Consider the following 26,785-nt stretch of genomic DNA (forward strand, 5'->3'; position numbering starts at 1 on the left):
TGCATACGTGTTCAAAAAACTTGCACATGCAAATGATCCAATACCAGGGTGAGAGAGCAGGTAGTGGTGGGCGCGTACTGCTCGAGACCCCGGGGACGAGGTTTGCCACGTTTGGACCTTGGTGATAATGTGGCCTATTTTCGAGTAGTATAATAGGGGTGTAAGTGGCGCCACCAACGTCAAAATAGTCCGCCCCAAAAACAAAACCCCAATTTTTTTCTGCGGCCAAAAATTGTGGGCAAAATTTTTTGACAACAATTTTACTTCTTAAAAATTTGAAAAAAAAAATGGGAGGCCCCCCCCCCAAGCCATATCCTGGGTGCGCCACTGCCATGCTGCATTATCATACTCGGATGAATGTTGTTCACACGAGGTATGGCAAGATTGCCACACCCATAGAAATCGCAACAACACCAGACACAGACCAAAAGGCATAAAGCCAGGAAAAGGCATAAAGCCAGGAAAAGGCATAAAGCCAGGATTGCGTGCAACTAATCTTTAATTGATCAAAACACACTTGTTCAATGTACATTATGTCCTTATGATTCTGTTTCAACTCCGATCGACTCACAGTCAATTATGAAATCCTCCAATGGAAAAAACTCTCCAAGGTTCTACTATTGAGAATATCTTAGCATCAGCAAAGGCACCAGTGGTACAGCCTGCACGCTGCCTATCAGTAGAAAGGCTGCTGTGTAACTTCCGGTCAAGTCGTAAACCAAACCTTAAAACAGAGAGAAGGTAAAATTGAAATCGGGAAGTCTCGAAGAATGGTTTGACATTGTTGATCTTTTACGCTATTGCATGGTGTGATGCACATTGCCAGTGATGCCACACAAGTAACACCATGAATTAAAGTGCTTCCTAATAATTATTACTTGTATGTTGAAACTACATACTAGACTACTCCATGCAGTGAAGAAAGTGGCGTAAGGAAACGACACTCATTTATTAGGCTTATACGTACCAGGCAGAAATCCCAAAGCGACTAATAATAGCGTCACCTTTAGCCCGATCCAGCCAAAAGCACCCGCCAATAGCTCGACACCAAGAACCTGCTTGACGAGAACATCCGTCTGGCAGAACAAGACCCCGGCACTGAACAAAATCAGCACCGCTGACGTCATCATTGGCCAATAAGAAGTCAGCAAAGAGGAGGCAAGGTACGAGACGGAACTCATAACGAGGCAAACGGCAACCAGAGTCCACGAGGACATCACTCCGCGGTCGGTGATCGGTCCCTGACTGATTGTACCAAACAGGTTCGCAACGCCCGCGATGGTCACGAAAGACCCCGCCTCCTCCAAAGTGAACCCGTTGGACTGCGCCTGGGACACGAAATACACAATCCACATGAGGTACGCGTAGATATTGCAGCAAGATATGACGGCCACCAACCAGTAGCGCGAATTGAGAAGTAGTCCCACCTCGAAGTTCTTAGAGACGAACTTCCACAGCGAACCACAGTGAGAACGGAGAGTGCTCTCATGTGCTGATGACGAATTAGTGTGTTCGGTCTGGGGGAGCGTTTGGTATGCGTTTGACTGATCGAGCTCAGGCTGCCTCGTTGCTACCATAACGGCGCCACTCGCAACAGAATGCATGGTGATGGCTCCCACTAGTAACATGGTTCCTCTCCAGCCGTAGGTGTCTAAGAAAAGCTGGACCAGGGGCGCGAAGACGATCAGTCCCACGGAGGAGCCGGTCCGTGCGATGCCATTGGCTGTGGCGTAGTTCTTGGTAAAACAGCGTCCGACAGCCTCCTTTGCAACGACATTAGATATACCTATGGCAGTACCTTCAAAGATATAATATAAAAAAAGTATCCCCTACTTGATCTACGTTAATTGCCAAAAACTAGCAACTAATATCTCACATATACAAATGTCTCATTGTAACCCCGATTATGTATATTGCTTTATACATAGTTTTTCCTGCACATTTTGAAACTTAATTTTGAAACTTAGTTTGCTTTTCATAATAAATAATTATAGGCCTACTTATTTCTTGCTTGAAATGGAAAATACGCAATTTCATTTGCCTGTGTATACCCTATTTCTTTCAGTTGTTGACGCATAAAATTGTCAACGAACTAAATAAATATTGAAAAAGATTACAATTTTGCATAGTAATTGTTACATGAAAAATGCTTATTTAAGGTTTAAAGACCTACGTTACACGGAGACTAACAGACACAAAAAAGTAAATATGTAGAAATGAACAGATGAAAACGTAAAAATACGGAAGATGGCCTACAATTATGAGATGAATTTGAATGAAATTTATATAACATTGATTGCAAAATGACGGAATCGATTCATCTATTGCACGTTCAGCAATAATTGCAGACGACGAAATTGAATTGTCTTTCACGAAAAAGTATGGCGAAAATGAGCGACCAAAGACGAAATTGAAAATGATGTATGCAGGATCATGAATTTTCAAGACGAAATTGAGGTCATTACAGAACCGAGCCCAATCTAACTAATGCATTTTGGGGGTAATTAGCGCCTCTGCGCTCTTATCTGAGATTAAGTAGGTATCCGTTACACTGAGTGGAGCCCAGGACTTACCGACATTATTGCCACTTCAGGAGTGGTTATTATTAGTTACGCAACACACAATACGCCGCACACAAACCCTTTACACCCCCGTGGTCAGCATTATGCCCGTGTGAAGCAATTATTAAGATGTTCATCTAAACTTGAAGGTTCAACAGCATGCTAGCTCTGCGTTATATACTTCGTACACAACTGACGACTGGGATTTGATGTATCATTGTCACGTTAGGTATACAATTTCCTTAAAACAAATGGATACAACAAAATTGATAAGAAACATTAAAAAATAATTACACGAAAAGTTCATTTCAGCTGATGTCGTAGATTCTCTTGTATTTTGCACTGAATCACACACTCAATGCATTTATTGACAACTTCCTATAATAAGGGAATAAATGTGTGCTCCGGAGGTTTTTATCACTAGAGTCTGGGTGCTGATAATTACCCGAGCCGGAGGCGAGGGTAATGAAGCGGTATTAAACAGAGTGATAAATACCGACCGAGCACATATTTATTCCCATTCATAAATACCTTATCCGTAAAAAAAAATCAAATAATTCGTTCAAAAAATCCCGATTTTGTTCAACAAGTTCACTTCATGCTTTTTGAAACATCCCTCTAGCAAAATAATGGAGTGTTCAGCTGGCGAGTAAGATGTAAACAACCCTTTTATGGAGATTGACGCGCGCGTAACATGTTCTGCGCGATGTCACGCAGAACGCACCTGGGGCGTTGCGTTTTGAATTTAGAACTATAAAATTCTGACTCGCTTGTAGTGTTGCGCATGCCTACGTGAGGATTGTGAACGTTCAACCAATGAAACGGTAAGAGGCACTGGATTTTTAGGAGTCCACATTTTATTGTGACACTGGAAAAGTGTTTAAGACCAGCTTGCCATGTCTTTAACCTTTATCATCCGTTTAAGACCGGCCACGTGACGGACTCTCGACCAATAGGAATAGCTAAACTGTCTGAGGTATTTATGAATGTGATTTATTGAGGTACTGATATGCCAATGAACATAAAAGTGTGAAATACAAATACTGTACAAAAATGAAAAAGCACGGTACACGCATGGGTCTAGTATACCCAATCTAGGTAAAGCATGATACATCAAGCAATCAGTTCAGACCCCACATGATTAAACTTGTGACAAACTTGCACTGCCGCTGGAACAAACTTTTGCCATGGGGTGCTGGAATAAAGGACGGACAAAATTAATGCGAAAGCGGAGCGCAAAGCCCTTACGTCGTGGCTTAATTTGGAATATAGATGCTCTGTGGTGCAATCTGGGGGTGATTCCTGGCCACTTTCATTTGACTTTGCTAGCAAACGTTTTTTTGAGATTATGAAGACAATTTAATTCATTATTTTGTTTAGAATATACTGTCGCTCTTAAAACGTTTAACTGTACTGAAAAGTGGAGAACGCTGTATTTTTATCTCCATTATTGGTTCCATTTCATTCTGGAAAAAGAATTGTATCGTTATGCAAGACATCGCATGTAAATATTATTGTTGCAAGGCTGCTTTCTTACATTTAGTACATTCCTTCGTGTATGTTTTGTTTTATTACGGCGTGGGGCCACAGGGCCAGGGGCTGCTTTAGTTCTATCTCACCAAACAATGTAGCCCTCGATGTATGCATTGTTATTTGTTTGTTACAGAGAATGGCAAATATAAAAGACTAAAAGACCGAATGCATCTTTATGTTTATGCTCGGTAGATAGCAAGTTTGGGGCTAGGCAAGGATTTATCGGTCTACTGAGATTTTATGAGGAAAAAGTTGCAGAGGATGATGAATAGCTTTTTTATGGCAGGGATTTATCGGTCTACTGAGATTTTATGAGAAAAAAACTTGCAGAGGTAAAACATGAATAGCTTTTTTTTTAAAACGAAACTACACTGGAATTGTAGCATGACTATAGTTTCAATAAAAGCCCGTCCCACTCCTTTTAGGTTGGGGTTGTGTCACGGTGAACCTTGCTATTTGTTAATCTTGAGTACAAAATGCTAGCAACGTCAATGAAACTTTTAAATGAAAAGAAAAACCTTCAGGGGCAAGGTTTAAACATTTGCCCCTATTAAAAGATCGAATGAAAAAAATCCTGGCAAGCATAAACAACTTTGCCACCATCGTCATGGCCGAGGTTATTGCTTCTGGGTCAAAGCTTCCATCATGGCGGAAATATCATAGATATGTCATAATTTTGGATACCTTGAGAAGAAATATCGATTCTGCACTGCCTGAAGATTTAGAAAATACCTCCTCTTGATATTTTACAGTGTTGAGCTAGACTTTCGAAGCGCCGCGCTTAGCCGCGGCAAAACTAGAAACGAACAAAACGAAGGAGATATTTGTAGAGCAAGCATAATGTATAGCGTAGCGGCGCAATTTCATCGTCGCGTAGAACACTGCTGGCTGGAACACATTTTTGCCTAGGAGAAGGGGGTGCTGAAGCATATTCCAGCACCCCAATCTAAAAAGTTGGGGGTGCTGCAGCATCCACAGCACCCCCGTTCCCGGGGGCTTGAAACTTGACTGTTATTATTCAGAAACTTAGACCATGCTTCCAGAAGAAGCATTAGGCTATGCCCATACGGAAGATTATGGAAAACAACATGGTCAGTAAAAACCATTGGCCAGAGGTTTTTTTATGGAAGTCGGCCTAGTGGCCCAAGTGCCATTTTGTTACATATTTTCAGAAGCTGTCAAAGAAACAGAAAATAAGTAGGAGAAAAACACCTTCCTTCATATTACTGTTCCACAAAATTGAGCTTAAATACATAAACTATTTGTTATTCAAAAACAGCTTCATCGTGTGTACTTAACGAAAAGTTAAAACCACAAACGTGCGACTGCAAGGCGAAATAACTTTTGACGTTTTAAGAAAACCCCGAACTGATGACTAATAAACACATAAATCTCATATTGGGTATAAACTTCTCTAAGTCATAGATGCAATTTGTATAATTATATGTTTGAGTACTATTAGGCTGACATTACAGTGCTTTTTAATCGGTTTTTTTGTTGTTGCGAAGACTATTGTTTTGTACTGCGGAAAAGAAATTGTATGAATGTTCAATCAACCAACCAAGAGATAATGAACTGACTTGTATGGGTTGTTAGTTTTTCGTTGACTGAATTGAGTGGCGATTACTTGAGTACAAAATGAGTACAAAAATTGTTTTGAGTACACCTACTTCTGAATATTCAAAACACTCTGTAAAAAGGATGACATATCACCAAACTATTGGATATTTGTCCAGATTTTATTTGAACATAGGCCCTGTGAAGTGTTGCATATTTCCAGAGTGATTCAGTCATCAGATTTCTTTTGAAAAATAAATTAGAGCTTACTTTGATCATAGCTCAATGCTTTGATTTACCTTCCCACTATAAGGGGAGAAATTCTGTTGACAATTTAAAGCTTATTTTAATCGGCGCTCTTCATAAGGGGCGGATTTAAAATGTTGACAATTTAGAGCTTAATTACTTTGATTCGCCCTCTCAACAAAGGGACGGATTTCAATTTAACGTTGAGAGCTGACTTTGATTCGCCCTCTCAATATTAGGGTCGATTTCTGTTGCCAATTTAGAGCACTCTTTGATTCACCCTCTCAATAATAAGGTGCGGATTTCTGTGGACAACTTAGAGGTTAAACTCACCGTCCCAGTTAAGGTGGCGGATTTCTGATGACAATTAAACTGAGGAGTAATTACTTTGATTCGCCCTCCAAAAATTGGGGGCGGATTTTTAAAGTTAGGGGGCCTATATTGATTCGCATTCCCAATAAGGGTGCACATTTCTGTTGACAATATAAAGCTCATTTTGACCCCCCCCCCCCCAATTTAAAAGTTAAACATATTCAGAAACAAAATCCTTTAAAGACCCATCTTAAAAACAAGAAAAAAAGATTTTATAAATCGTATTGTTTGGCTAACCAGGATTGTAAATAAAGACATTGTATACTACAGTTGTTGGCAGTTGTTGGAACAAGTATTCTGAGTCAATTTCTTTGTTGTTCCAAACAGTCAGAATACACAATAAATTGTCTTTTTGTGTGTGTGATGAAACAGGTTTTAGGGTCATTGCGTTAAAATGTTGATATTCTCTGAACGGATTGAGCAAATTCAGTATTTTTTCATCTAACAATAGCTTATGAAATTGGCTTTCCAGTCATTATTATTTTGGTACTACATATTGTTTTAAATATGAAATTTATTTTGGGGGGTTTGCCTCCGCCTTTTTTTTTACTCACCCATTAATAGCATTTGGTTGGCCAATTATAAAGTGTTCAGACAAGCCTACGCGAAAAGTAATCCCAAGGTTCATATAATTTCACGTCAAAGTCGTCTCGATCTTGATTATATTGTCCTAACCAATGCTAACCATGATCGCTATCCTTGCTCCAAGCATCCAAGAATGCTCCAAGTAAAATTGTTCCGTGCTCTATGCTTCAGCCACCTGAATCACACAGCTGCATTGTACATACACAATGTACATGCTATCCTACAATCTAGCTCCATGATAATAGCATCATATGGATGGTCACACACTGGCATGGGTAACGCCTATACTGACCACGGCCTGCAAGTCACTGCTCTTAGCTAGTGGATCAGTTACAACTGACCAAAAGTAGGCTCTTATCAGTCTAAACATGCTAAAACATCAGGTAATCCGCTGCAGGGTCTGCATGCTTCATTAGGCTTGAACCTCAGAAACTGAGGTTTGAGAAAATGCATTAGATTGGGCTCAGTTCTGTAATGGTAGCGAAAATGAAACGCGTGTTCAGAGCGATTCTCAATTTCAGACGAAAATGATTGACCGATTTTCAGAAGTGATTGAACATTTTAGGAAATTGGCCGGGAAAACCTGTATTAAACAAATTCGATGGAAATATTATTTAACATTTTAATTAACATTAGATTTATAAGCTCCATGATGACTGGAAAGAAGCTGGAGTATCTCTGCGAATCTGTTTGCTACTAGAATCTGTTTGCTACGAGTGTTAAATTAATCGGGAAAACCGATACATTTCATGTGGAAATTCAATGAAGTTGAAATCGTTGTTTTTCAATGTTTTTTAATACAACCTGCCAGTAACGTGTACAGCAACGCCAGTTGCAGAGAGTTCTCGACGAACGATCCGGCAATGGCCGCTGCACTCATCATCACGCCACACGTCATCATGACGTAACCAGCCCCAAAGCGCCTGCTCACTAATCCTCCGAAAGGAGCTGTGGAGACGTAAAATATTTGATTTTGAGTTGATCAAAGGATGGAACATCCTTGTTTCTAGATGCGAATGAAGTTGGATAACAATTAAGTAGGATAACAATTGAGTAGGATACCATACAGTGAAAATTCTGTTCGGCTATGTTGCGTTTTGGGCACAATGATGATGTCTGTAGTAAATTAAGAGTAATATAATCAACTTGTCATGATAGTAAATCATGTTCTGACCAGACCACCGAAGAAATAATAATGATCGTGCAGTTTATTTTCCGCACGTATATCAGTTCACACAATGTCAACATTTATGTGTATTTGATTTTAAAATAATGACTGTGAAATAGAATGAAAATGGTATTGCTGAAGGGACCCATTTGAAACCGATGCATGGAGAAAATTAAAATCCTAATTATATTTTGAAAGTATCATATTCACATGTAGTCTGGGTTGCATTACAACCAACAATTATTACATTTAGATAGTGGCTTACAGTCATGCATTCATTCATTCATTCATTCTTCATTATTTTTACCACATCTCTTTCATTAAGTGACGAGGCATCAATACATACATGTAGTTTTGGGTATTATAAAGTTCGAGCTTGTTTTACAAAATATATTTATATACACTTTGGGCGCATTATTTTCTAATTAGAGATGGTGGAAGGGGATCCCCAAAAAGCGGAGCTTGTCGAGTAGGGATCCCCTTTAACATGGATTAATACAAACATTTAATGAAAAACAAATGAAAAACAATTGAACGTATACATTTTAAATTGTACATAACACACGGAAAAACATAATATTGCTGATCAGAAAAAAAGAAATACAGAGTAGTAACCCAGTAAGAAGATTAATCTGAGCTATTATAATTTGATAGTAAATTCGATTTAAGTTTGGATTTAAATAATGGAAGGCTACGAGTGCCCTGGAGTGATTTATGTAAGGACTTCCAGTACTTAGGGCCTTCATGCCTAATTGTCTTTTTGTAAACAGTTGTTCTTGCAAATGAAAAGTGAAATTATCTACGTTGTCGGGTAAAATGGTGATGTATAGTTTCGTTTCTGCAGAACATTTGTGCAATGGGATTTGGAAGTAAATTATTGTTCAAACGATGCCTGAAGGCTCCAAGCTGAAGTGAATAAATGTCATTGACCTTGAGTGTTTTATGTTTACAGAAAAGAGGATTTGAATGTTCTAGTCTGTCGACAGAATTAATAACTCTCAATGCCCGTTTTTGTAGGTTAAGAAAACTATTCAAATAACTAGCTGCACAATTCCCCCATGCTAGGATACCATAGTTCAAATAAGGCAAAATCAATGTATTATACAGCATAAACAGTACTTCCTGTGGGAAAAAGGCTTTGAGCTTACTAATGACACCTATATTTCTAGAGATAATAGAACAAATGTTGTTAACTTGAATTTTCCAAGAGAGAGTAGGATCAATATGTAATCCCAAAAATTTTACACAATCAGAATAGGGCAATTTTATGTTATCGATATATATATCAGGTAAATGGAACATGTTTTAGCGGAAAATAGCATGCAGGTTGTTTTCTTGATATTAAGGGATAATTTGTTTGCTTTAAACCATTCAGAAATTTTAAGTAATTCTTGGTTAACTAAATCAGCAAGTACATCAATGTTGTTATGACTAAGAAATAACTTACTGTCATCAGCAAACATAATGAAGGAAAATAGATCTGATGATTTGTTAAAATCATAAATAGAGAACAGTAAAGGTCCAAGTATTGATCCGTGAGGAACTCCATGGGATTTGTTTAAGAGATAATGTAATTGATATGATGAGTAATTGATATACGCATGAGTAATTGATATACGCATGAAAACGCTCAGTCAATTGTAATACAGTACAACACCCATGCATGCGCTTCTTCGCAACGCCATAAATATAATACACACAGTTGAATTAAATTGCAGTTTAGAAAAATACTGTCAGTGTTACCTACTAATCCACTTGTTGCGGTTGTCAGTGACGCTATCCAGCCGATAATCCACATTTGGGAGGTCAGTTGGATTTGCAAAATCGGCAGCATTATCCCGAGACCTTTGGTAATGCCGGTCACCATGAGGTTTCTGGTCCAGAGCGCGAGGACCGCTACCCAGCCGGGCCTTCCGCCATCCGGCCCCTCCAGACTGTTGCTCACCACCCCGCTCATAGTCCAGGGACTATTTTGGTGAAGGAACAGTGTGCGCGGTGGTTGACTTTCTTGCTCAAAGGTTTTAGAAGGGGTACCGGGTGGGCATGGACATGATATATACCTAACACATCTCGCAGTTACGTGACACCGCCATCACGTGAATATTATGTATGGAAATAACTTATGAGTGAGATAGTCCTACATCTAAATTGCCATGGGATATTCAATAAGGTTGCAGACCAGTAAATAGGCCCCAAATTGCCTACGCCGGCCAGATCACGATTTGCATGCCCTCAAAATCTTCAGTATTTGAGAGCACTGTGGGCCATGAACTTGAGGGTTTGTTAAAAATATGGGTGGAAGTCGTGCACAGGACTGGGAGCTTGCAGTTGTGTGTAATTTGGATAAATTGGGACCCTAAAAGCGCTCTATTTTGCATTGGAGTGTAGCCATCGTTTTTCAAAATGGCGATGGGCTTCAGGACTATTTTTTAGGGGTGATCATCTTTGGATGGAAATTTCTCCTAAAAGTCATCAGTTGACCCCCCAAAAATTGAAAAGAAAATGAAAAATGATGAAATAAGCTTTAATTTGATGTGTGTCTTGAACACCTTGGAGAGTTGTAGGTATGTTTCCCAAATTTCCGAAGTGGGAGCATTATCATTGGGGTCTATGGAAGTTCATTTACTGGTCTGCTACCCTAAGATTAATCAGGAATAGTTAGAATCTTTTGGCCTGGGAACCAGACTACGAAAAATGTTGATTATATTTTCCCCCGTGATGTTGATGCATGTAGGTCTACATCGAGCTAATTAACATTAATAAACGAATAGATAATTAGTATGATTTAAAGGCTGTGAAGGTGACAGATGGCTAGGCGTCTGGATGCAGATGTTTCCCTCGTAATTGTGGATCTTTGTTTGAATGAATTTTGTGCATACTGGATTTAAAAAAAACCAGTGCCCCATTTTGGGGCGATGGCTTCGGAGAGAGTGAGGGCCCCGTCTCCGCCCCCCCCCCCCAAAGAAATCCCTCGAGTTCGAGTCCGAAAGGGAGGCTTTTTAAAAGGTTACGAAAATTAAGAGAAATTGAAGATCAAGATGCCTCAAAGTTTTATACGCGACCGATAGGCATTCGGGCTATTTCGCAAACATGTATTATCTTCAAATCAGCAACGGCTTGTTTCATACACTTTTTTTCAAAACAAATACAGGCAAGAGTACGGAAACACTCAACATCCTAGTAATCTATCGATGATGATCTACCACTGGGATATATATACGAATGAGTTGTTATGGGCATGGTGTATTTTCATATATGGCAGACAAACGTCGCCTGCACCGTAGTGCAAACTTGCGATGCGCTTGGCAGCAATAGGATCTTCTAGACGAAATTATATAGGGCCTTATGCTAAGGCCAGATTAAAAATACAATACATTCAATGATGAGGATGAGATTGCAAGTGATGATAATGCATTCCAGTCCTTGAAGGTTGGAGGGGGACAATATTTCCTAAGAAGGCTTAGGATTAATCACGACTTTTGACGATATTGTTTTCGGTGTATTCGTTCAAGTGCAATTCTTGTGTGTTGGTCCCATGCTGCAGTGTCGCACCCAAGGGGGGGGGGGGGGGTCGGGGGGCTTGAGCCCCCCCCCAAAAAAAAAGGTTGTAAATTTTTAATTTTTTTTCGATTTGTATTTTTTTCCTTTTAGTCCCACTATTCAACTTAGTCCCCAGTGCTTACTTTATTTCCAGCCTCGTTTCCAATAGTGGGCCCTGGATAGGAAACTTTCTTCCTGTATCCTGATTCAATACCGCAATTTGCTAGTAATGGATTTTTACCGTGTAGTTGGTGTTGTTATTTCCAACGTGCATTACGTGTTTTCACGATCATTGTAATTAAAACATCCATGCCTTCTCAAAAATACTCCTTTCCTTTTCAGTTTGCTTTTATTAATCTGAAATGTAATACTGCAAATTGGCGGGCCAGATCGTAACATTTTAACTTTAAAACAAAATTGTGTTTTCATGACTTACGGCACGACGAATTGATGTTGTTTTAACCCCCGAAACCGCATACAAAAACAAACGCTAATGTAACGCACGTGTAGGCGCCAGACTATTCCTCATTTGCATACGTGTTCAAAAATCTTGCACATGCAAATGATCCAATACCAGGGTGAGAGAGCAGGTAGTGGTGGGCACGTACTGCTCAACACCCTGGGGGCGAGATTGCCCACGATTGGACCTTGGTGATAATGTGACCTATTTTCGAGTAGTATAATAGGGGTGTAAGTGGCGCCACCAACGTCAAAATAGTCCGCCCCCAAAACAAAACCCCAATTTTTTTTCTGCGGCCAAAAATTGTGGGCACAATTTTTTGACAAAAATTTAACTTCTAAAAATTTTGAACAAAAAATGTGAGCCCCCCCCCCCAGCCATATATCCTGGGTGCGCCACTGCCATTCTGCATTATCATAATCGGATGAATGTTGTTCACACGAGGTATGGCAAGATTGCCACACCCATAGAAATCGCAACAACACCAGACACAAACCAAAAGGCATAAAGCCAGAAAAAGGCATAAAGCCAGGAAAAGGCATAAAGCCAGGATTGCGTGCAACTAATCTTTAATTGATCAAAACACACTTGTTCAATGTACATTATGTCCTTATGCTTCTGTTTCAACTCCGATCGACTCACAGTCAATTATGAAACCCTCCAATGCAAGAAACTCTCCGAGGTTCTACCGTTGAGAATATCTTAGCATCAGCAAAGGCACCAGTGGTACAGCCTGCACGCTGCCTATCAGTAGAAAGGCTGCTGTGTAACTTCCGGTCAAGTCGTAAACCAAACCTTAAAACAGACTAGAAGGTAAAATTGAAATCGGGAAGTTTCGTAGAATGGTTTGACATTGTTGATCTTTTATGCTATTGCATGGTGTGATGCACATTGCCAGTGATGCCACACAAGTAACACCATGAATTAAAGTACTTCCTAATAATTATTACTTGTATGTTGAAACTACATACTAGACTACTCCATGCAGTGAAGAAAGTGGCGTAAGGAAACGACACTCATTTATTAGGCTTATACGTACCAGGCAGAAATCCCAAAGCGACTAATAATAGCGTCACCTTTAGCGCGATCCAGCCAAAAGCACCCGCCAATAGCTCGACACCAAGAACCTGCTTGATGAGAACATCCGTCTGGCAGGACAAGACCCCGTCACTGAACAAAATCAGCACCGCTGACGTCATCATTGGCCAATAAGAAGTCAGCAAAGAGGAGGCAAGGTACGAGACGGAACTCATAACGAGGCAAACGGCAACCAGAGTCCACGAGGACATCACTCCGCGGTCGGTGATCAGTCCCTGACTGATTGTACCAAACAGGTTCGCAATGCCCGCGATGGTCACGAAAGAACCCGCCTCCTCCAAAGTGAACCCGTTGGACTGCGCCTGGGACACGAAATACACAATCCACATGAGGTACGCGTAGGTCGTGCAGCAAGATATGACGGCCACCAACCAGTAGCGCGAATTGAGAAGTAGTCCCACCTCGAAGTTCTTAGAGACGAACTTCCACAGCGAACCACAGTGAGAACGGAGAGTGCTCTCATGTGCTGATGACGAATTAGTGTGTTCGGTCTGGGGGAGCGTTTGGTATGCGTTTGACTGATCGAGCTCAGGCTGCATCGTTGCTACCATAACGGCGCCACTCGCAACAGAATGCATGGTGATGGCTCCCACTAGTAACATGGTTCCTCTCCAGCCGTAGGTGTCTAAGAAAAGCTGGACCAGGGGCGCGAAGACGATCAGTCCCACGGAGTAGCCGGTCCGTGCAATGCCACTTGCTGTGGCGTAGTTCTTGGTAAAACAGCGTCCGACAGCCTCCTTTGCAACGACATTAGATATGCCTTTGGCAGTACCTTCAAAGATATAATATAAAAAGTATACATCAAAGTCAAGTTTTGGCAATGTGTATAGTTTTCCTCATCTGTTGTAAAGACATGGGTCCCCTACTTGATCTACGTTAATTGCCAAAAACTAGAAACTAATATCACACATACACAAATGTCTCATTGTTACCCTGATATATGTACATCAGTATACATAGGTTTTCCTGCAATTTTGAAACTTAATTCATTCCAATTCATAAACGGTTAACTTCAATTTCGTCTCCAGAAGACTGGAACGCGTTTGTCGTTGGTCATTCCAATTGATCAATTTCAACATTTGTCCATTTGATGTCGTCAAATTTCAATGAAATTCGTCTCACCTGATGACCATGTACATAATGTAAGGATTGAATTCGTCTTTGTTCAATCGATTTCAAGAAATGTTCGATCAAATTCATCAGACAATGCGCACGCTGGTATACCATACACAGACGTATTTGGCATGGTGTATTGCAAGACAATAAATTGTAGGTTTAACAACCAATCCAAAGAACAAGAAGAAGAACTGAATGACTGTTTTCGAAGATGTGAAAATATGAATGCAGTTTGCTTTTCATAATAACTAATTATAGGCCTACTTATTTCTTGCGTGAAATGGAAAATATACGCAATTTCATTTGCCTGTGTATACCCTATTTCTTTCAGTTGTTGACGCATAAAATTGTCAACGAACTAAATAAATATTGAAAAAGATTACAATTTTGCATAGTAATTGTTACATGAAAAATGCTTATTTAAGGTTTAAAGACCAACGTTACACGGAGACTAACAGACACAAAAAAAGTAAATATGTAGAAATGAACAGATGAAAACGTAAAAATACGGAAGATGGCCTACAATTATGAGATGAATTTGAATGAAATTTATATAACATTGATTGCAAAATGACGGAATCGATTCATCTATCGCACGTTCAGCAATTGCAGACAACGAAATTGAATTGTCTTTCACGAAAAAAGTATGGCGAAAATGAGCGACCAAAGACGAAATTGAAAATGATGTAAGCAGGATCATGAATTTTCAAGACGAAATTGAGGTCATTACAGAACCGAGCCCAATCTAGCTAATGCATTTTGGGGGTAATTAGCGCCTCTGCGCTCTTATCTGAGATTAAGTAGGTATCCGTTACACTGGGTGGAGCCCAGGACTAACCGACATTATTGCCACTTCAGGAGTGGTTATTATTAGTTACGCAACACAATACGCCGCACACAGACCCTTTACACCCCCGTGGTCAGCATTATGCCCGTGTGAAGCAATTATTAAGATGTTCATCTCAACTTGAAGGTTCAACAGCATGCTAGCTCTGCGTTATATACTTCGTACACAACTGACGACTGGGATTTGATGTATCATTGTCACGTTAGGTATACAATTTCCTTAAAACAAATGGATACAACAAAATTGATAAGAAACATTAAAAAATAATGACACGAAAAGTTCATTTCAGCTGCTGTCGTAGATGCTCTTGTATTTTGCACTGAATCACACACTCAATGCATTTATTGACAACTTCCTATAATGTGATTTATTGAGGTACTGATATGCCAATGAACATTAAAAGTGTGAAATACAAATACTGTACAAAAATGAAAAAGCACGGTACACACATGGGTCTAGTATACCCAATCTAGGTAAAGCATGATACATCAAGCAATCAGTTCAGACCCCGCATGATTAAACTTGTGACAAACTTGCACTGCCGCTGGAACAAACTTTTGCCATGGGGTGCTGGAATAAAGGACGGATAAAATTAATGCGAAAGCGGAGCGCAAAGCCCTTACGTCGTGGCATAATTTGGAATATATATGCTCTGTCGTGCAATCTGGGGGCGATTCCTGTCCACTTTCATTTGACTTTGTTAGCAAAAGTTTTTTGAGATTATGAAGACAATTTATTCATTATTTTGTTTAGAATATACTGTTGCATTGTATCGTTATGCATGACATCGCATGTAAATATTATTGTTGCAAGGCTGCTTTCTTACATTTAGTAAATTCCTTCGTGTATGTTTTGTTTTATACGGCGTGGGGCCACAGGGCCAGGGGCCGCTTTAGTTCTATCTCACCAAACAATGTAGCTCTCGATGTATGCATTGTTATTTGTTTGTTACAGAGAATGGCAAATATAAAAGACTAAAAGACCGAATGCATCTTTATGTTTATGCTCGGTAGATAGCAAGTTTGGGGCTAGGCAAGGATTTATCGGTCTACTGAGATTTTATGAGGAAAAAGTTGCAGAGGATGATGAATAGCTTTTTTATGGCAGGGATTTATCGGTCTACTGAGATTTTATGAGAAAAAAACTTGCAGAGGTAAAACATGAATAGCTTTTTTTTAAAACGAAACTACACTGGAATTGTAGCATGACTATAGTTTCAATAAAAGCCCGTCCCACTCCTTTTAGGTTGGGGTTGTGTCACGGTGAACCTTGCTATTTGTTAATCTTGAGTACAAAATGCTAGCAACGTCAATGAAACTTTTAAATGAAAAGAAAAACCTTCAGGGGCAAGGTATAAACATTTGCCCCTATTAAAAGATCGAATGAAAAAAAATCCTGGCAAGCATAAACAACTTTGCCACCATCGTCATGGCCGAGGTTATTGCTTCTGGGTCAAAGCTTCCATCATGGCGGAAATATCATAGATATGTCATAATTTTGGATACCTTGAGAAGAAATATCGATTCTGCACTGCCTGAAGATTTAGAAAATACCTCCTCTTGATATTTTACAGTGTTGAGCTAGACTTTCGAAGCGCCGCGCTTAGCCGCGGCAAAACTAGAAACGAACAAAACGAAGGAGATATTTGTAGAGCAAGCATAATGTATAGCGTAGCGGCGCAATTTCATCGTCGCGTAGAACACTGCTGGCTGGAACACATTTTTGCCTAGGAGAAGGGGGTGCTGAAGCATATTCCAGCACCCCAATCTAAAAAGTTGGGGGTGCTGCAGCATCCACAGCACCCCCGTTCCCGGGGGCTTGAAACTTGACTGTTATTATTCAGAAACTTAGACCATGCTTCCAGAAGAAGCATTAGGCTATGCCCATACGGAAGATTATGGAAAACAACATGGTCAGTAAAAACCATTGGCCAGAGGTTTTTTTATGGAAGTCGGCCTAGTGGCCCAAGTGCCATTTTGTTACATATTTTCAGAAGCTGTCAAAGAAACAGAAAATAAGTAGGAGAAAAACACCTTCCTTCATATTACTGTTCCACAAAATTGAGCTTAAATACATAAACTATTTGTTATTCGAAAACAGCTTCATCGTGTGTACTTAACGAAAAGTTAAAACCACAAACGTGCGACTGCAAGGCGAAATAACTTTTGACGTTTTAAGAAAACCCCGAACTGATGACTAATAAACACATAAATCTCATATTGGGTATAAACTTCTCTAAGTCATAGATGCAATTTGTATAATTATATGTTTGAGTACTATTAGGCTGACATTACAGTGCTTTTTAATCGGTTTTTTTGTTGTTGCGAAGACTATTGTTTTGTACTGCGGAAAAGAAATTGTATGAATGTTCAATCAACCAACCAAGAGATAATGAACTGACTTGTATGGGTTGTTAGTTTTTCGTTGACTGAATTGAGTGGCGATTACTTGAGTACAAAATGAGTACAAAAATTGTTTTGAGTACACCTACTTCTGAATATTCAAAACACTCTGTAAAAAGGATGACATATCACCAAACTATTGGATATTTGTCCAGATTTTATTTGAACATAGGCCCTGTGAAGTGTTGCATATTTCCAGAGTGATTCAGTCATCGGATTTCTTTTGAAAAATAAATTAGAGCTTACTTTGATCATAGCTCAATGCTTTGATTCACCTTCCCACTATAAGGGGAGAAATTCTGTTGACAATTTAAAGCTTATTTTAATCGGCGCTCTTCATAAGGGGCGGATTTAAAATGTTGACAATTTAGAGCTTAATTACTTTGATTCGCCCTCTCAACAAAGGGACGGATTTCAATTTAACGTTGAGAGCTGACTTTGATTCGCCCTCTTAATATTAGGGTCGATTTCTGTTGCCAATTTAGAGCACTCTTTGATTCACCCTCTCAATAATAAGGTGCGGATTTCTGTGGACAACTTAGAGGTTAAATTCACCGTCCCAGATAAGGTGGCGGATTTCTGATGACAATTAAACTTAGGAGTAATTACTTTGATTCGCCCTCCAAAAATTGGGGGCGGATTTTTAAAGTTAGGGGGCCTATATTGATTCGCATTCCCAATAAGGGTGCACATTTCTGTTGACAATATAAAGCTCATTTTGACCCCCCCCCCCCAATTTAAAAGTTAAACATATTCAGAAACAAAATCCTTTAAAGACCCATCTTAAAAACAAGAAAAAAAGATTTTATAAATCGTATTGTTTGGCTAACCAGGATTGTAAATAAAGACATTGTATACTACAGTTGTTGGCAGTTGTTGGAACAAGTATTCTGAGTCAATTTCTTTGTTGTTCCAAACAGTCAGAATACACAATAAATTGTCTTTTTGTGTGTGTGATGAAACAGGTTTTAGGGTCATTGCGTTAAAATGTTGATATTCTCTGAACGGATTGAGCAAATTCAGTATTTTTTCATCTAACAATAGCTTATGAAATTGGCTTTCCAGTCATTATTATTTTGGTACTACATATTGTTTTAAATATGAAATTTATTTTGGGGGGTTTGCCTCCGCCTTTTTTTTACTCACCCATTAATAGCATTTGGTTGGCCAATTATAAAGTGTTCAGACAAGCCTACGCGAAAAGTAATCCCAAGGTTCATATAATTTCACGTCAAAGTCGTCTCGATCTTGATTATATTGTCCTAACCAATGCTAACCATGATCGCTATCCTTGCTCCAAGCATCCAAGAATGCTCCAAGTAAAATTGTTCCTTGCTCTATGCTTGAATCAGCCACCTGAATCACACAGCTACATTGTACATACACAATGTACATGCTATCCTACAATCTAGCTCCATGATAATAGCATCATATGGATGGTCACACACTGGCATGGGTAACGCCTATACTGACCACGGCCTGCAAGTCACTGCTCTTAGCTAGTGGATCAGTTACAACTGACCAAAAGTAGGCTCTTATCAGTCTAAACATGCTAAAACATCAGGTAATCCGCTGCAGGGTCTGCATGCTTCATTAGGCTTGAACCTCAGAAACTGAGGTTTGAGAAAATGCATTAGATTGGGCTCAGTTCTGTAATGGTAGCGAAAATGAAACGCGTGTTCAGAGCGATTCTCAATTTCAGACGAAAATGATTGACCGATTTTCAGAAGTGATTGAACATTTTAGGAAATTGGCCGGGAAAACCTGTATTAAACAAATTCGATGGAAATATTATTTAACATTTTAATTAACATTAGATTTATAAGCTCCATGATGACTGGAAAGAAGCTGGAGTATCTCTGCGAATCTGTTTGCTACTAGAATCTGTTTGCTACGAGTGTTAAATTAATCGGGAAAACCGATACATTTCATGTGGAAATTCAATGAAGTTGAAATCGTTGTTTTTCAATGTTTTTTAATACAACCTGCCAGTAACGTGTACAGCAACGCCAGTTGCAGAGAGTTCTCGACGAACGATCCGGCAATGGCCGCTGCACTCATCATCACGCCACACGTCATCATGACGTAACCAGCCCCAAAGCGCCTGCTCACTAATCCTCCGAAAGGAGCTGTGGAGACGTAAAATATTTGATTTTGAGTTGATCAAAGGATGGAACATCCTTGTTTCTAGATGCGAATGAAGTTGGATAACAATTAAGTAGGATAACAATTGAGTAGGATACCATACAGTGAAAATTCTGTTCGGCTATGTTGCGTTTTGGGCACAATGATGATGTCTGTAGTAAATTAAGAGTAATATAATCAACTTGTCATGATAGTAAATCATGTTCTGACCAGACCACCGAAGAAATAATAATGATCGTGCAGTTTATTTTCCGCACGTATATCAGTTCACACAATGTCAACATTTATGTGTATTTGATTTTAAAATAATGACTGTGAAATAGAATGAAAATGGTATTGCTGAAGGGACCCATTTGAAACCGATGCATGGAGAAAATTAAAATCCTAATTATATTTTTAAAGTATCATATTCACATGTAGTCTGGGTTGCATTACAACCAACAATTATTACATTTAGATAGTGGCTTACAGTCATGCATTCATTCATTCATTCATTCTTCATTATTTTTACCACATCTCTTTCATTAAGTGACAAGGCATCAATACATACATGTAGTTTTGGGTATTATAAAGTTCGAGCTTGTTTTACAAAATATATTTATATACACTTTGGGCGCATTATTTTCTAATTAGAGATGGTGGAAGGGGATCCCCAAAAAGCGGAGCTTGTCGAGTAGGGATCCCCTTAACATGGATTAATACAAACATTTAATGAAAAACAAATGAAAAACAATTGAACGTATACATTTTAAATTGTACATAACACACGGAAAAACATAATATTGCTGATCAGAAAAAAAGAAATACAGAGTAGTAACCCAGTAAGAAGATTAATCTGAGCTATTATAATTTGATAGTAAATTCGATTTAAGTTTGGATTTAAATAATGGAAGGCTACGAGTGCCCTGGAGTGATTTATGTAAGGACTTCCAGTACTTAGGGCCTTCATGCCTAATTGTCTTTTTGTAAACAGTTGTTCTTGCAAATGAAAAGTGAAATTATCTACGTTGTCGGGTAAAATGGTGATGTATAGTTTCGTTTCTGCAGAACATTTGTGCAATGGGATTTGGAAGTAAATTATTGTTCAAACGATGCATGAAGGCTCCAAGCTGAAGTGAATAAATGTCATTGACCTTGAGTGTTTTATGTTTACAGAAAAGAGGATTTGAATGTTCTAGTCTGTCGACAGAATTAATAACTCTCAATGCCCGTTTTTGTAGGTTAAGAAAACTATTCAAATAACTAGCTGCACAATTCCCCCATGCTAGGATACCATAGTTCAAATAAGGCAAAATCAATGTATTATACAGCATAAACAGTACTTCCTGTGGGAAAAAGGCTTTGAGCTTACTAATGACACCTATATTTCTAGAGATAATAGAACAAATGTTGTTAACTTGAATTTTCCAAGAGAGAGTAGGATCAATATATAATCCCAAAAATTTTACACAATCAGAATAGGGCAATTTTATGTTATCGATATATATATCAGGTAAATGGAACATGTTTTAGCGGAAAATAGCATGCAGGTTGTTTTCTTGATATTAAGGGATAATTTGTTTGCTTTAAACCATTCAGAAATTTTAAGTAATTCTTGGTTAACTAAATCAGCAAGTACATCAATGTTGTTATGACTAAGAAATAACTTACTGTCATCAGCAAACATAATGAAGGAAAATAGATCTGATGATTTGTTAAAATCATAAATAGAGAACAGTAAAGGTCCAAGTATTGATCCTTGAGGAACTCCATGGGATATTTGTTTAAGAGATAATGTAATTGATATGATGAGTAATTGATATACGCATGAGTAATTGATATACGCATGAAAACGCTCAGTCAATTGTAATACAGTACAACACCCATGCATGCGCTTCTTCGCAACGCCATAAATATAATACACACAGTTGAATTAAATTGCAGTTTAGAAAAATACTGTCAGTGTTACCTACTAATCCACTTGTTGCGGTTGTCAGTGACGCTATCCAGCCGATAATCCACATTTGGGAGGTCAGTTGGATTTGCAAAATCGGCAGCATTATCCCGAGACCTTTGGTAATGCCGGTCACCATGAGGTTTCTGGTCCAGAGCGCGAGGACCGCTACCCAGCCGGGCCTTCCGCCGTCCGGCCCCTCCAGACTGTTGCTCACCACCCCGCTCATAGTCCAGGGACTATTTTGGTGAAGGAACAGTGTGCGCGGTGGTTGACTTTCTTGCTCAAAGGTTTTAGAAGGGGTACCGGGTGGGCATGGACATGATATATACATAACACATCTCGCAGTTACGTGACACCGCCATCACGTGAATATTATGTATGGAAATAACTTATGAGTGAGATAGTCCTACATCTAAATTGCCATGGGATATTCAATAAGGTTGCAGACCAGTAAATAGGCCCAAAATTGCCTACGCCGGCCAGATCACGATTTGCATGCCCTCAAAATCTTCAGTATTTGAGAGCACTGTGGGCCATGAACTTGAGGGTTTGTTAAAAATATGGGTGGAAGTCGTGCACAGGACTGGGAGCTTGCAGTTGTGTGTAATTTGGATAAATTGGGACCCTAAAAGCGCTCTATTTTGCATTGGAGTGTAGCCATCGTTTTTCAAAATGGCGATGGGCTTCAGGACTATTTTTTAGGGGTGATCATCTTTGGATGGAAATTTCTCCTAAAAGTCATCAGTTGACCCCCAAAAAATTGAAAAGAAAATGAAAAATGATGAAATAAGCTTTAATTTGATGTGTGTCTTGAACACCTTGGAGAGTTGTAGGTATGTTTCCCAAATTTCCGAAGTGGGAGCATTATCATTGGGGTCTATGGAAGTTCATTTACTGGTCTGCTACCCTAAGATTAATCAGGAATAGTTAGAATCTTTTGGCCTGGGAACCAGACTACGAAAAATGTTGATTATATTTTCCCCCGTGATGTTGATGCATGTAGGTCTACATCGAGCTAATTAACATTAATAACCGAATAGATAATTAGTATGATTTAAAGGCTGTGAAGGTAACAGATGGCTAGGCGTCTGGATGCAGATGTTTCCCTCGTAATTGTGGATCTTTGTTTGAATGAATTTTGTGCATACTGGATTTAAAAAAAACCAGTGCCCCATTTTGGGGCGATGGCTTCGGAGAGAGTGAGGGCCCCGTCTCCGCCCCCCCCCCCAAGAAATCCCTCGAGTTCGAGTCCGAAAGGGAGGCTTTTTAAAAGGTTACGAAAATTAAGAGAAATTGAAGATCAAGATGCCTCAAAGTTTTATACGCGACCGATAGGCATTCGGGCTATTTCGCAAACATGTATTATCTTCAAATCAGCAACGGCTTGTTTCATACACTTTTTTTCAAAACAAATACAGGCAAGAATACGGAAACACTCAACATCCTAGTAATCTATCGATGATGATCTACCACTGGGATATATATACGAATGAGTTGTTATGGGCATGGTGTATTTTCATATATGGCAGACAAACGTCGCCTGCACCGTAGCGCAAACTTGCGATGCGCTTGGCAGCAATAGGATCTTCTAGACGAAATTATATAGGGCCTTATGCTAAGGCCAGATTAAAAATACAATACATTCAATGATGAGGATGAGATTGCAAGTGATGATAATGCATTCCAGTCCTTGAAGGTTGGAGGGGGACAATATTTCCTAAGAAGGCTTAGGATTAATCACGACTTTTGACGATATTGTTTTCGGTGTATTCTTTCAAGTGCAATTCTTGTGTGTTGGTCCCATGCTGCAGTGTCGCACCCAAGGGGGGGGGGGGGGTCGGGGGGCTTGAGCCCCCCCCCCCCAAAAAAAGGTTGTCAATTTTTAATTTTTTTTTGATTCGTATTTTTTTTCCTTTTAGTCCCACTATTCAACCTAGTCCCCAGTGCTTACTTTATTTCCAGCCTCGTTTCCAATAGTGGGCCCTGGATAGGAAACTTTCTTCCTGTATCCTGATTCAATACCGCAATTTGCTAGTAATGGATTTTTACCGTGTAGTTGGTGTTGTTATTTCCAACGTGCATTACGTGTTTTCACGATCATTGTAATTAAAACATCCATGCCTTCTCAAAAATACTCCTTTCCTTTCCAGTTTGCTTTTATTAATCTGAAATGTAATACTGCAAATTGGCGGGCCAGATCGTAACATTTTAACTTTAAAACAAAATTGTGTTTTCATGACTTACGGCGCGACGAATTGATGTTGTTTTAACCCCCTAAACCGCATACAAAAACAAACGCTAATGTAACGCACGTGTAGGCGCCAGACTATTCCTCATTTGCATACGTGTTCAAAAATCTTGCACATGCAAATGATCCAATACCAGGGTGAGAGAGCAGGTAGTGGTGGGCACGTACTGTTCGACACCCTGGGGGCGAGGTTGCCCACGATTGGACCTTGGTGATAATGTGACCTATTTTCGAGTAGTATAATAGGGGTGTAAGTGGCGCCACCAACGTCAAAATAGTCCGCCCCCAAAACAATACCCCAATTTTTTTCTGCGGCCAAAAATTGTGGGCACAATTTTTTGACAAAAATTTAACTTCTAAAAATTTTGAACAAAAAATGTGAGCCCCCCCCCCCCAGCCATATATCCTGGGTGCGCCACTGCCATTCTGCATTATCATAATCGGATGAATGTTGTTCACACGAGGTATGGCAAGATTGCCACACCCATAGAAATCGCAACAACACCAGACACAAACCAAAAGGCATAAAGCCAGAAAAAGGCATAAAGCCAGGAAAAGGCATAAAGCCAGGATTGCGTGCAACTAATCTTTAATTGATCAAAACACACTTGTTCAATGTACATTATGTCCTTATGCTTCTGTTTCAACTCCGATCGACTCACAGTCAATTATGAAACCCTCCAATGCAAGAAACTCTCCGAGGTTCTACCGTTGAGAATATCTTAGCATCAGCAAAGGCACCAGTGGTACAGCCTGCACGCTGCCTATCAGTAGAAAGGCTGCGGTGTAACTTCCGGTCAAGTCGTAAACCAAACCTTAAAACAGAGACAGAAGGTAAAATTGAAATCGGGAAGTTTCGTAGAATGGTTTGACATTGTTGATCTTTTATGCTATTGCATGGTGTGATGCACATTGCCAGTGATGCCACACAAGTAACACCATGAATTAAAGTACTTCCTAATAATTATTACTTGTATGTTGAAACTACATACTAGACTACTCCATGCAGTGAAGAAAGTGGCGTAAGGAAACGACACTCATATGATTATTAGGCTTATACGTACCAGGCAGAAATCCCAAAGCGACTAATAATAACGTCACCTTTAGCCCGATCCAGCCAAAAGCACCCGCCAATAGCTCGACACCAAGAACCTGCTTGACGAGAACATCCGTCTGGCAGGACAAGACCCCCTCGATGAACAAAATCAGCACCGCTGACGTCATCATTGCCCAATAAGAAGTCAGCAAAGAGGAGGCAAGGTACGAGACGGAACTCATAACGAGGCAAACGGCAACCAGAGTCCACGAGGACATCACTCCGCGGTCGGTGATCAGTCCCTGACTGATTGTACCAAACAGGTTCGCAATGCCCGCGATGGTCACGAAAGACCCCGCCTCCTCCAAAGTGAACCCGTTGGACTGCGCCTGGGACACGAAATACACAATCCACATGAGGTACGCGTAGGTCGTGCAGCAAGATATGACGGCCACCAACCAGTAGCGCGAATTGAGAAGTAGTCCCACCTCGAAGTTCTTAGAGACGAACTTCCACAGCGAACCACAGTGAGAACGGAGAGTGCTCAGTAGTAAGGGAGGCGGGGGTACGGGACCAAAATCGAAAAAATCTGCGGCGAGCCTGGGCACGCCGCTCTCGGTTTTGGAAAAATAGGGGAATCCCCCGATCTCCAAAAAAAAAAAAAAAAAAAAAAAAATCTGACGCCGGGAGAGAGAGAGAGAGAGAGAGAGAGAAAAAAAAAAAAATATCTGACGCCGGGAGAGAAAAAAAAAAAAAAAAAAAAAAACTCACGCCGGGAGAGAGAGAGAGAGAGAGAGAAAAAAAAAAAAATCTCTGACGCCGGGAGAAAAAAAAAAAAAAAAAAAAAAAATCCTGAAGCCGGGAGAGAGAGAAAAAAATAAAAAAAATCTGTCGTCGCTAAAATGAGGTGATGTCACCACCACGTGACCTTGGAAAATGTGTGAGTCACCACCACGTGACCTTGAAACGTGTTGAGGCACGATAACAATTTGGCGTAAACAACGCGACTTTGAAAAATGAGGTGAGTCTGATTGCTTATAAATCCAAAGTCTGTCTTCCAAAAAAAATGAGAAAAAAATATTATATTTCCTATAATAAAATGGAGAGTAATATGTTCAGACCGACCGTCAAAGGATATTCTAAATGGAACAAAGCCACGCTGCGTGATTACGTACAGCGGTATAATATACCGCACAATGAAAATGTTTCTCTTACTCGTAAAGTATACATCGAGGGGATAAAACATTATGAAAGTAAATTTAAAAACTTGAGGAAAAAGAAACTTTATGAGCTCAAACAGATTGTAGACGAACAAAATCTAGAATACGTACCGACGGGTTATAAAGGACGAGTTTTGAAAAAAGATTTAATCTCGGCGATTAAAACATACAGACAACCCGAATACTTTACAGAGTCAGCTTTTAGAGAAACGAGAAGGTTTAGAAATTACTACAGAAACTGGGAATTAAACCCCAGACTTTATAACCATGATTTGATCAAGTTTTTTGATTCGCACAAGGAACAAATAGTCAATAAAATCAAGTCAGAATTGAGAGAGCTGAGAGGTTTAAAAATGGAGCTCACAATCAAAATAAAATACGAAAAAACCAAACCGGATGGTACGATCGAAACGATCGAAGCTATTCATTATAGCAAGCCGAAAGCCGTTTTAAATCAAAGTCAAATAAAACAGGCTTTAAAAGAAGAGATTGACCAGATATTTAGAAAGGATGAAAGGTATACGAATCAAGGATCGGGTTGGGTTTTAAAAAAGATAATGGCGTTATACATCAACATCAACAGATATAATCCAGCGAGAGGTAGTTCTTACATAAACCTACCCGAACATCTTAAAATTAAACAGGCGATGATAAACATCAAAAACAAAGACGACGAGTGTTTGAGATGGTGTTTGAGAGCTGCTCTTGAGTTGTA

The 26,785-nt window shown here is 39.6% G+C and overlaps 3 protein-coding genes across 3 annotated transcripts; all 3 read right to left on the minus strand.

Moving 5' to 3' along the window:
• Nucleotides 1–311: 311 nt before the first annotated feature.
• Nucleotides 312–10,240, minus strand: LOC119734078 (monocarboxylate transporter 12-like). Its single transcript, XM_038207442.1, has 4 exons — nucleotides 9,766–10,240; nucleotides 7,659–7,802; nucleotides 968–1,798; nucleotides 312–724 (listed from the first exon to the last, which is right to left on the minus strand). Exons 1-4 carry the CDS (start codon nucleotides 9,977–9,979, stop codon nucleotides 618–620), a joined length of 1,296 nt encoding a protein of 431 aa, XP_038063370.1. The 5' UTR covers nucleotides 9,980–10,240; the 3' UTR covers nucleotides 312–617.
• A 2,335-nt stretch (nucleotides 10,241–12,575) lies between these two features.
• LOC119734088 (monocarboxylate transporter 12-like) lies at nucleotides 12,576–21,990 on the minus strand. The gene is made up of 4 exons (XM_038207453.1): nucleotides 21,579–21,990; nucleotides 19,471–19,614; nucleotides 13,062–13,892; nucleotides 12,576–12,817 (listed from the first exon to the last, which is right to left on the minus strand). The coding sequence occupies exons 1-4, from the start codon at nucleotides 21,895–21,897 to the stop codon at nucleotides 12,708–12,710; spliced, it is 1,404 nt and encodes a 467-aa protein (XP_038063381.1). The 5' UTR covers nucleotides 21,898–21,990; the 3' UTR covers nucleotides 12,576–12,707.
• A 2,397-nt stretch (nucleotides 21,991–24,387) lies between these two features.
• On the minus strand, nucleotides 24,388–25,519 carry LOC119733760 (monocarboxylate transporter 12-like). The gene is made up of 2 exons (XM_038207127.1): nucleotides 24,879–25,519; nucleotides 24,388–24,629 (listed from the first exon to the last, which is right to left on the minus strand). Exons 1-2 carry the CDS (start codon nucleotides 25,264–25,266, stop codon nucleotides 24,520–24,522), a joined length of 498 nt encoding a protein of 165 aa, XP_038063055.1. The 5' UTR covers nucleotides 25,267–25,519; the 3' UTR covers nucleotides 24,388–24,519.
• Nucleotides 25,520–26,785: the final 1,266 nt, after the last annotated feature.

The sequence above is a fragment of the Patiria miniata genome, unplaced genomic scaffold (genome assembly GCF_015706575.1).
Source record: "Patiria miniata isolate m_02_andy unplaced genomic scaffold, ASM1570657v1 HiC_scaffold_26, whole genome shotgun sequence".
NCBI classification, from domain to species: Eukaryota; Metazoa; Echinodermata; class Asteroidea; order Valvatida; family Asterinidae; genus Patiria; species Patiria miniata.